The sequence below is a fragment of the Ylistrum balloti genome, unplaced genomic scaffold, assembly GCF_031769215.1.
Source record: "Ylistrum balloti isolate Yb309-2 unplaced genomic scaffold, AGI_CSIRO_Ybal_v1 Utg370236, whole genome shotgun sequence".
Lineage (NCBI taxonomy): Eukaryota > Metazoa > Mollusca > Bivalvia > Pectinida > Pectinidae > Ylistrum > Ylistrum balloti.
The window spans coordinates 428182-440745 of NW_026782193.1; the positions used below are offsets into that span (position 1 = coordinate 428182).

At 36.8% G+C, this 12564-nt stretch overlaps 1 protein-coding gene across 1 annotated transcript; it reads right to left on the reverse strand.

The window, feature by feature from the left end:
• Nucleotides 1-84: 84 nt before the first annotated feature.
• LOC132552100 (deleted in malignant brain tumors 1 protein-like) lies at nt 85-10108 on the reverse strand. The gene is made up of 11 exons (XM_060216244.1): nt 10057-10108; nt 9605-9718; nt 8780-8931; nt 7995-8163; nt 7373-7693; nt 6406-6531; nt 5907-6080; nt 4328-4484; nt 1964-2127; nt 1456-1800; nt 85-407 (listed from the first exon to the last, which is right to left on the reverse strand). The coding sequence occupies exons 2-11, from the start codon at nt 9657-9659 to the stop codon at nt 85-87; spliced, it is 1986 nt and encodes a 661-aa protein (XP_060072227.1). The 5' UTR covers nt 9660-9718; nt 10057-10108.
• Nucleotides 10109-12564: the final 2456 nt, after the last annotated feature.

Below are 12564 nucleotides of genomic sequence, written 5' to 3' on the forward strand. Positions count from 1 at the left end.
TCTGTTTGTACGATCAATATCTAAATTGAAGACAAATATCATTGTTTATTTTTATTAATCATAACAGCCAAAGCTGACAATAACTCAAATACAGTAGACAGAAGCCATTCCACCAGCACACGCGCCTGTGGCCTTTGTCTTGTCTAGGACGGATGAACGAATGCACTGACGGAAGTCGGTCTCCCATCCGATACATCCAACGTTTGTCATCCACACAACTGGATTGTTAAGGTTAGCTCCTTGTGTTGTTGACGTTGGTATTCCAAATCCCATTCGGTAACCAAACTGACGACAGTAAACACGCGCGTCTTTGTAATCCCAGCCATTAGCACACACTGTTCCATTGATACCATACATCTGTATGACTGGACTGACGGGAAACGTGGTTGGGGGATGTACCTGTACATCTAAAAGAAAGAAACATCACTTTGAAACAAGAAACAGTGAAACACCTTATTTACATACACTTTCCATACACATGTCACGTGACTTTGAAACATGGATCAGTGAAGCACCTTATCTACTGACATTGTCCATCGACAGTTCACATGTTTATCGGGTATGTATGTACATATATTATAATGAAAAGTTAGAAATATTCCACGATATGATGAGAAGGAAACATTGAAACTTAACTGAAAAATATACGAGTAGTTATTGAAATCTATAGTTTTCATTAAAAAAAAGAAATCGACGTTTCTGTTTAGTTTTTTACATAATACTTTATTTCAAAATGTTTACTCATAAAATAGATAAAAAAAGTCACCTGGACGGTTTATCAGCGTCACTGGCACATTTACTGTTAATTGTTAACGTCTATAAGTTTTCAGTTGGTTTTAATAATGGGTCCTTGTCAAGTGATAAAGAGAATGCTACACTATGTATTCTTCAGTGTTGTTCTGTAATTGAATATCTTAAGATGTATAATGGGGATCCTGTACTGGAAATGCTTATCAATGTATGGTGGGGATTCCGTACCGGAAATGCTTATCACCCACAGTGAATATCTTTAGATAACTACAATGTATGATGGGGATTCCGTACCGGAAATGCTTATCAGTGTATGATGGGGATTCCGTACCGGAAATGCTTATCAGTGTATGATGGGGATTCCGTACCGGAAATGCTTATCACCCACAGTGAATATCTTTAGATAACTACAATGTATGATGGGGATTCCGTACCGGAAATGCTTATCAGTGTATGATGGGGATTCTGTACCGGAAATGCTTATCACCCACAGTGAATAGCATATACTACACCCAATTCACCTTCTCGATTCGAAACGTAGATCAAAGTGAGCAGTTTTGTGTTTATAAGAAGTCGCGAAACATGTGACCATAAGGTTTTGTTTTAAATATTACTACGTATTTAACAGCTCAGGTAAGATTTTGTTCCGGAGAACATCATAATATGATTTGATGTTTAGTTTTTAGACTTGTCTTTAAAACCTACCCGGTACAGCATTTGCACGAAGACATAGAACAGATGCATAGGCAGCAGGAAAGTATGGAGGCACTCTCGATCTGCAGTTTGTTGTCTCGGTAAGCTGACAATTCCTTAAACTTGTGGACGTGTCTGAACAGTTCATCTGGAGGAAGAATATTCTGAATTTGTTGTCAACTGTCAGAGGCTCACTGATAAGTGGAACTCCGACAGGGAACCCTAATTCTTTACAAACCATTTCGGCGTCCTTAGTCCCAAACTCCTGGTCACAAACATGGTACCATCGTTCTCTATGAAATACCAAGACACTTCCGGTCGTACCAATGGCGCTGGATTGCGTAGAAGCAAGGAATGCTGGAGAAGAAATCTCAATTTTACATCATCTAGATACACGGAAACATTAAAAAAAAGATATGTCCCGCGATTATCGATCCGGGGATACAAAAACAGAGGAAACAAAAACTAAAGCGGAACATACAAATGATTGGTGAGAGAGAGGGTTAGCTGTTATACATACCGTGTTCATAACACTCTACTCCGGCAAAGTTTTTACCACCGGCGCAAGCAGAAATGTAGCCATCGTTTTTCCAGCCATCATTTTTACATTCGAAAACACTTCTCTCGCCCTTAGCACATTGTACATTTGTCATAAACGTGGTGTTGTAAGGCGCTGCCAGTCCCCTGAATTGGAGAGCAATAACACAATTCTAATGAAGACATTGTGAAATAAAAATCAAGTTAAAACTGTAATACATGGTATCTTCAATGGAAACCCCGAATATAAAAATACTTTTGTATTTGTATTGCTCAGACTATATACAGTTTGTGCTGTTCCCAAACTGGTCCTACTCATGTTATGATCATGTCCTCTTGTAATATTACTTAAATGCATGCAAGTCAACAATTTTTTCCGCATGCTATTCTAATATATTACACGCCCTTTTCAAACTCGATATTGAAGTATATTGAACGATATTTAAGTTTTTGTTGTGCTGTATGTGAATCATGAAGTATTTTTGCCCATTGTTTTATAAGTTAAGTGTACATCAAACTTGCAACGATCATACTTCACGTCAGAATAAAACATTGTTACAGGGCGATCATCGCTCAAATCATTGTGTATGTTCCCATTTGCGAAATCATGCATTCTCAAATAGGTTAAAACAGGTCTGTTCGCAAAATGGAGTATTCACGAAATCTGTGTTGAAATAGAAACTAATCCCGGTCCCTTTCCTCCAATCGCTAACTCCCCGGCAATCTCCTCAGTATCATTTACACATCACTCGTCCCGCTTGAACGTAAAATAGTTTACGTCCGAAACTAGATATTATGTTTATCGAACTATAAGAACGTAGTACTTCAGCATTTACAGGATCTTGGTTTTCCGACTCTGATAAAAATTCGTCTTTGAATATTTCTGGTTTTCCTTTTTGTTACTGTCGTGATAATGCCTTGGATAGGCTGTTAAGAATGCCTTGCTTCATTTGAAAGCTGTTGAAGATGTAGCAGTAGGGTTAGGATATCGTATCATTCCCAAAGTGCACAAGGAACCTCGACATCACTAGCTCAGTCATTTTTACACATATCTATGTTTTCACACTTCCTTGTTACAATGAATATTTCCATCATCGTGGAAAGAAGTAAATGTTTAACTTATATATAAAAAGCAAAAGCCGTAATGACGTTAAAAACTGTTGACTAAATGATCTACTACATGTAAAGTGTCCGAGAGTTTATAAATATGGTCATACTTTTCTTGATTTATCACAGTCCCATCTCGTTATTCCTTTCCTTTTCTACTTCGTATATTTCAAAATTGATATTCCTTTGTATTGTTGAAAATTTGAAGAAAAAAAAACAAACAATCAAAACAAAGATTAATCTGAACTTAAACTGTTGATTGAACACTGAAGACAGCCACCGATAAATATTTAATATAATTTCAAAGTGTACAACAGTTATTTTTTTTAACAAAGATACAATTTATGAAATATAAGGCGAATGTAGCAAACACTTGTAGAGTTTGTTAATGTCTGATACACATGGTTAAACTCCCTCGTCATGTCTACCACGAGTCCAAGTCGACGGCACAAATATTCGACTTATCCAATGGTTCGACATAGCATATGTGCATGTTATCCTCATAGATAGCTTAAACGCGATGAAGTAGTCAGGTGAATTCTAGTGTATCAACACTCTCCGACATTCTAACATCAATTTATTTCATTTTTCTTTAATAAAGTTTTATTTATTGACTGTTCCGAAATCTTTGATAATAAAGAATCTTTGTAGTATTTGACTTACAACTTAGCTTTAGAGCACATACATCATCATTTTATCTGGCAGCTGTGACAGATTGGAACAGTAAAGTTTGTCACTGAATGGATGCGAGTGTAACACGGACCACAAGTCAACCTGATGTCTACCTTTAATTTTCGTCTGCACCCAGTCGGCTCTGTTTGACATCTTCCATCTATGACAGACTTGATCGATGCTGATTTGACTTTCCTGTCACTCACTAATCCCTTTTTCTCGAAGTCTGCACCCAGTCGGCTCTGTTTTTCTCGAAGTCGACTCAGGCTTCCGCGTTATTACGAACAATTTCTTCCAACGAATCCCATACCACTACACTCGCAACTTATTGTTAACTAGTTACGTACTCCTCAAAGTTTAACTCGCAGACAGGGTCGAACTTTGTTGTCGAATGAAAAGTTTAAGATATTTTGGGATCTTTAGACTGTGACTAACGTATTAGTGTATAATAAAAAGTGTGCCATTTAGTTTTTTTTTTTTTTGGAATTTGAATTGTTTCAGTGACGTAACGCCCTTTTAAAGACAATCTTTTGAATCTTGTATGTTTATTCTATTATGATTGGTTTACCGGATGTTGTCTCCGTCTGCATATCCAAGCTGCTGACAGGCCACCCTTGCATCGACGACGTCCCAATCCGTGTCACATATACCTCCTTTCCGTCCGTCTATTTCTATCTCTAGTCGACCGACGCGTGGACTCTCCTCTATAAGTCGAAGCACTGGAGCTGGAACATTTGGATTTGATAATGGACACTTAATTGTTTATGTAATCAAGCATCTGATACGTGTTAATTAACTGAAAGTCAAATGATAAGTGCCATAGAGAACAATGTGTGATATGACACGTCATTAATACAGCGTGGTAAAATCAATGCGTCTTAATACAGCGTGGTAGAATCAATGTGTCTTAATACAGCGTGGTAGAATCAGTGTGTCTTAATACAGCGTGGTAGAATCAATGCGTCTTAATACAGCGTGGTAGAATCAGGGTGTCTTAATACAGTGTGGTAGAATTAATGCGTCTTAATACAGCGTGGTAGAATCAATGTGTCTTAATACAGCGTGGTAGAATCAATGCGTCTTAATACAGCGTGGTATAATCAATGCGTCTTAATACAGCGTGTTAGAATCAATGTGTCTTCACACAGCATGGTAGAATCAACGTGTCTTAATACAGCGTGGTAGAATCAATGTGTCTTAATACAGCGTGGTAGAATCAATGCGTCTTAAAAAGCGTGGTAGAATCAATGTGTCTTAATACAGCGTGGTAAAATCAATGCGTCTTAATACAGCGTGGTAGAATCAATGTGTCTTAATACAGCGTGGTATCATTACTACAGAGACAGGAAGTGTGGACAACAATTCTGTTCATTTTATACATCTAGAGGGACTTTCTGGCTTTATGAAAAAAATATCGGTGTTTCAGTCAATAGAAGCAAAATGAGTAAAATACAACTACACAAAACACGGACTTGATTTACTTCAATACTTCAGAATTAATACTGTAAGAGAAATTCGCCAAACCAATGCCCAGCGGAAACATCTGACTTTGACCCGTTACAGTTCTATAAAAACCAATCAAGTCATTCTTTAAACGTGTTTGTGAGTTTCAATTATAAACGGGCAAGCCTGAGAAGCGACATTACGACTGATGGAATTGAAGCATGTTATTGAAAGCAGAGCTGGAAATAAAACAAGACGAGCTGAGGCTATTGGGCGACGAGTTAGCGAAACCGTAGGTTTCTGAAGGATTCTTCTTAATGGATGAGTAGTGACCTCACAGCCACCTATTGTTCATTTCACTGGCTTTTTTCTATTTTTTTCCTCGGCTGACTTAAAGTCCAAAGACATAATCATTCTTGTTTACCTTTGAAGACGAAAATGAAAGAAAATCCGTTTGCGTTATGTCATCAAATGAACACAAACTTAGAATGGAAATAAATGGAAATGTGTGTTACAACTGAAACAAATTAACAATAAAAAAAACGTGTACACACTATTACATCTTGACGCATGATACCTGGCGACCTTGACACCGTTGACCTTGACTTTAAGTACTGACCTCGACTTTGTAACATATGAACCTTGACATTAAATACTGGTTTTAATGGTGGAAACAGAACATCCTGGCGACGTTAAATACTGACCTTGATGTTCGTAACAAAGCACTCCGGCGACCTTCACGTTTTTGTCTGTGTACACACAAGCCTGACCCTGTCGGTTACATTCGCTTAGAGACCTTTCTGTTCCCAAGCAGTTCACAGATCCATAGAGAAAAGGACTCATGCTGGAATTGCTGGCAACGGAATATGCTACTCCACCTGAGATTGGTATTAATGCATTATAACAAAAGTGACTCCATCGATGAAACTTATTCGCCTTTGTAATGGTGACTGATTTCACAAATAGTTTGTCACTTATACGGAAAATTAGGACACCTCGACATCTAATTTACCAGAGAAAAGTTATGTCCAAACAGTGGTCACTGTGTTTAAAATAGTTGACCTGAAACACTTTGATTGTTCATTAGTTAGGACTTTTGACACAATTTTACGATTATTTTGGCTTATTACCAAATAATGTGTGGAATTTTCTGTACAGAACCCCATACATATATGTGTTTTCTAACGAAACTGGACCACTTACCAGGATACCCTAACTGTCTGCAGGCGACCATAGCGTCTTTATCGTCCCAAGTTGAGCCACAAACACTGCCCCAGATTCCTTCTGTTTCGGTCATCACCAACCCCGAAACCAGCCTTATTGAATCACCTGGGGAAAAACATGAAGGCATTCTGCCGATGTAAATAAATGGCCGAAACAAGCCAAATTCAGAGGCATTATTCTGCTGATTTTTGTCAAACGTAAAACATGCGTTAAGCGCATACTTACATATCTTTCTATCTTAATTAAAAATAAAATGTATATAATTATTTTGAGCCATCTTGATATGTGTATATGTATATGTTTTTCTTCTAAAGGAAAGGACGTTAATAATGGTATGGTAACTTGTGCCCTATCCTTTTGCTCAACGGCAATGAAATATGTTTAAACAAATAAACATACTGAAGACTGCAAACAAAACACGCAATACATGTGATCAAATGCTATTTAACACAATAAAGACGAGGATTTGATTCACCACAACACAAGGTAAGTAACTTTAAGTACCTGAGGTATAATTACGGTTTCATTACTGGAGCTAAGTCGTTATTTTTCTGATGTGTTCATATACATTCATTTGTATTCTTGACTACCGACAATTGTCTTTCATAAGTAGTTGGACCATTTTCGAAACAATAAGACAAAAATCAGGAGTTCTAATTTTAAAATGCATTACATATCAAATATAATCATATTGTGGATAAGATAGTGAAACCTGGCGTATACACGCGACATAACTTACTTGGACTGACCAATGTTTACATAGCGGGTGTCGTCGACGAAGACGCCTACTCTCTCAGTACACCTGGTCTTATTATCCTTACAGGAGTTTCAGTGTAAATATTGTAAAGCTATCGTTTGTTTATATTTTGTCCTAGTTTTATCTAATTTGAGTTTGGATTATGATTATGTTAGCATGTTGGTATTTTCTTGTTTTTAGAAAACTTACTTCCTGTTATTGGCATATTTGAGCAGACCACGGCTCCATAGTTGTACGGGTTTTGGCTGCACGTGTTTGAAGACGTACATTGTCTGATGGTGGTCTCCGATCCCGAACATAAAATATTTCCCTGAACATATTTGGTGTGTACGTTCTCAACTTTGCCGTAGGTCCCTATTGGAAGGTCACGGCCAAATTGATATCCAAGTTCTCGGCAGACAACAGCAGCGGCGTTCCGGTCGAAGCCGTCCCCACACTGTACTCCCCATGTCTTGTCGTCATCCAGAACGTACACTATCCCGTGATTAGAACCACCATTCTCCAGTCGAACTGCAAGGAATCAGGATTATGATAAAACTCACCAAGAAAATGCCTTATCAGTGAATACAGAGGTGTCCGTTGTAAAAATGATCAATTGTAATTTGGTTCTAAAAGTTTCCATTTGGGATTGAAAGAGATGAAAACATAATGTCACCATTCTGTATGATATCTTGTCGCTAGGATTTTCAAATAAAGATCCTTATGATAAGTTGTTTTTCTTTATTAATAAGAAAACAAACTTAGAGTTTTCCGTATTACCGACAGTTTAGAATGGCTATGCAGTGTAAAATATATGTAAATTAGATCTTACTAATATCGTTGTGACACGTGACTGCCGCATCCTCAGTATGAACACAATTGTTCACACCCCATTGCGCATGCGGGCACTTAGCCAGAGTCGTTTCCTGTCCGTTACATTTGACGTCATCTAGGAAAATGGAACCAGTGCCAATTCCATACAGGTAGCGCGCCCTCTTTGCCTGCAAGGAAAACAGAGTTCGTTTCGTTTTATATTGTTTTATATTGTTTTATTTTGTCTTAAATGTTTAAGATGGAAAATTATTTTCCAAAAAAATGCAATAAATAAACAAATCTGGTTCGATGTGTGTTACAAGTAAATGAGTACTGATGCACCAAATTAGATGACGTAAAAGTCACGTTCAGGAGACGGACGTTTTGCGTTACATACAATTAACCATGCATAGCCACAGAATTTGAATATATCGTTTTATCTTACAGCTAGAGATTGTTTTAACTTCAGATTTTAAGAATGAACAAGATGTGTTTCTGAACAGTATGCCTCCAGTGGCAACAAAATTCTGTAGCGGGATATTAAAACCGTACTGTGAAATCCATGTGCTAATTGCATGCACACTTGTGAAATTACTGGAAATTGTCTACGCTCGAGTGGCATAACTACATGTATGTAAAATATTAAAGTCTACCTCTTACAGTGCAATAGTTAAGGCGCATGTTTAAGTTTTTTTCAAATGTAAGTCAAAGGTCACAGTCAAGGTTACATGGTTATAAAGTTTGGTACACCGAAAAGGTCTTGTCAGGGGAGCATATTAAACACATCACACGGGAAATATTCACCGCTCCCCATTTGTATCCCATCTCACGGCAGACCACGTGTGCGTTGTAATCTGACCAACCATCGTTGCAGACAGTACCCCACGTGACTCCATCCTGAGAAACTTCCACCCTCCCCTCGTTAGCGTTTCCTCCACGTAGTCTAATGAACATCGCTGTAATGGAAAGCAATTATATGTAAACAAAGGCATTCGATGCCACTGTTTTTGTGAGATTGCAATTCGTGTCAAGTTTAACTTACAAGAAAACATTTTCTGATCACGTGGAGAGATCTGCCTTCTATGGCATATCAAACACAGTTTACCATAGGCACTATGTCTTTTGTTTTCTATTCAATCTTCTCTTTTTTTGTTTAGTAATACAATTGCGATATCAAAAAAGATGATTTCTTATCATCGACGGAAAAAAACATGTACTTCCAAGGCCGCAAAGGCATGCGAATTAACAGTCATGTGTAAATTCTCTATTGTGTAAAAGTGTTGTACCAACCTCTTGTTACCAATCTATATCATCTGTTGAGCCGTTAGGAGACATTATCAGCTTTAATCTGATTCCGGTGTTTTGACAGCTTGATTGACAGTAACATATTCGCACCTACAGACAGGTCATTCAGCAATACTCATAAAGTATGAATGACTGAAGTCAATTATCTGACCTACTTATTATTATTCATAATTCTTCACCTACGGTGATGTAAAAGGAAACAACGAGACTGATAAAAACTGCCTCGTGTACAAATGTACGTGATACATAAACACAATATTCGTGACGTCACAATACACAAAAACCAATGATGTATATCCCCTAAAATTCTTCTTTATATCTTACCTGTACCGGTGTAAACAAGGGACAATACTGTCAGTACATGTATTGGTTTATTCATGATTGTTCTGTGTCCTTATGTGGCTGCTGGTTTAACTGGTCCAAACGTGGTCAATATATCTTAAATATAATTAGATACGCATATGATATGTATTAATAGGTATAACCTACCCCGCACTAAAATATTTATCAACATATGGTGAAAAATGCACCTTTCAAAATTTAAGACAAATTTTCATCGAAATAATCTGAAAAATATAGAGATGTTTGTGTCAACTAAATCTATACAGTTTATTTTCGTACTTTTTCATGTTACAAATTTATCAAGACATTACTTATCGACAAAAAGATTGATGTAATTTTAACATTACTGGGTGATAACTATGACTATTTTGTCGTGCTTCACACTGTAATAAACAATTCGACATGTCGCGAGAAATAAGTTTACTGTTACTTACTTGTCTATCTTGTCCAGGTGATGGAGAGGAAACACTTCTTATTTTCCTGATTAAATAGACGCCATTGTCGCGTGGATCTTTCCACGTTGAATTTTTACTAATTACTGATGGTTCGAGTAACCTCGGCCGATAAATTCACAGCTGAGGACCTTGTTACAATAGAGGCTTGTAACCATCACGCACTTGTACTCCTTTTTCTACAGCAAAATAACATTGCTCCTTTTTATAAAGTTGATAAAAATTTCAATTACTCAGCAAAATGAATACATACAATGATGAATTCCAGAAGTTCAATCGACAATAAATACCAAATGTAACGGTTTATAGGTGAGTGTTGTTTCAAATGATTAAAATAAATTAATCGATAAAAGACAAATGCAGGAGAGAATATACATGTTGTATCTCACTGCACGTCGTGAAAGGCGACTTATTGTAGGAATACCTGCAGAATCCAGGGGTTCTTTCGTGACCTTAATTGACCCGTTGTCGCCATGGCAACACTTGGGATCTTATCGTCTCCTTTCTTTCCTGTTTACTTCGTTTTTCTGTTGATGTTTCGCCAGACGCCCGTCTCCATATTAACCTGACTGCTGAATTCTGTAAAAAAAATTAAGTGAATTCAAACTATTAGGACTTTTCGACAATTTGCTGTATGTAACATGACATACATCTTTTTGTCATATAAGATCCCAAGGTGTGACCGATTGTTACATCGTTAACAAAGGTCAAGGGTCGTCATTGTCTGAAATTTATCTTACCTTGTCCATTACATGGATTGCATTTCAAAGTTTGGTGTAGGAACATGTAATGTTTACATCGACAGCCTGAGGGCCATCAGCTTTTGACATCATTTATGTAAATTAATGTACAAGTTGTTGGTAATTTTGATACTTGTGGCTATTTTAAAGCATCCGTTGGCCCTATGTCAAAAAACATTTTATAAACACTCGTAAACATTGCTTCTATTACATGCTACGTTATTCCTAGGGGAAAAAATCTGGAGAAACAAAAGTATGAGAAAATGACATATGATGAAAGTGTGTACTAATGATGAGAGTGTATACTAATAACGACAGAAGGTGACATAAGTACGTCAGAGGTCTGTTTGTTCCGGGTTTAAAGTGTACCTGAGTGAAAATAGAAATGAATAAAGTATTATTTCTTATGATATAAAATCTAAAAGATTGAAAACCGCAACAAAATCGGCCGGTTCTACACCGAGATATTGATGTGTAAAGTCTGAGATTTTCACCTGTCCTACTAATATAAGAGTGACTCGCGCTGAATGGGACCCTATCGGCTGTGACGTCACAAGTTCAACGTCTGGGAGGAGTCGTCATGGCAAGAATAAGCATTATCGAGAAAAGCTATTCTACGCAACGTCACATTGTAGATTTTTTTCGTTTTCATTTGTTCCCGTGAGCCATCCGACTTATAGGTTAAATAACAATCACATAATGACATAATATGGTACAAATATGAAAGAATGTTCTACAGATTAGGTTAAATGGAAAGTAAGCTTACAATGATACTGTAGTGTACTATTAGTTCTATCAATCACTAAATTCTATGCGTTTCCTTGAGGCACAATATAAATATTTCCCTAAATTACATAATTCTTTTACATTATTGGTGCTCAGTAATACGTTAACTTAAAAACATTTGGACTTCAGTGATAGAATTGTTTAACATATTTACATCTCAGATTTTGGTAAAATGGACATTTTAGGATGAAGTGAAATTCTTCCTCTATATCACCAGGCCCCACTTGTATAAAATATCTCATTTTCAGATTTCCTCAAGCCCAGATTTTCCTCAGCTAATATCTCCTTGAAAATATCTTGTATGAAAATTCCTCAAGGAATTTCAGGACATCCTAGCCGAGGACTTCCTCCTGTTCCTTGAGAATATTTTATACAAGCCGTTTTTGAGGAGATATCAGCAGAGGAAAATCTCGACTTGAGGAAATTTCAAGTTGAGATGTTTTATACAAGTGGGGGCTGAGCTACAACAAGTACATGATCTATTTTGACGAAAAACATGATTCCTTTTACCGACTTCAATATCTAAATTATGTGACGACAATCTGAAACAAGTAATAAGACGTTTGTACTTTGTTTCTAAAGATTTACATAAATAAAATTGGAGGCAAAAATTGTCAACAAGGTGTTGATACAAAAAAACCTTAGGTGACCTTGATATATTTGCTAACATATTCTGTCCACAATTGTCAAAAAATCTTTGTTCTATCATTTCAAAGGCAACGTTAACAGGTAAATTGTTTTCAAACACATATTCCAACCCAAGACTAGATAATTCCTGTTTGATATTAGCAATCCAGGCATCGTTTAGATTAACACACTCATCATCACATGATTTTAATGTAGTTTTCACTCTGTTTCACTTCAACCAGAATGTTAAAATCCTTAATTTTCTATGTATTATCAAATGAAATATACCAAGTTTACAATAAACCAGATCGTTGAAGGTGTTTTTCCGAGCTCCTGA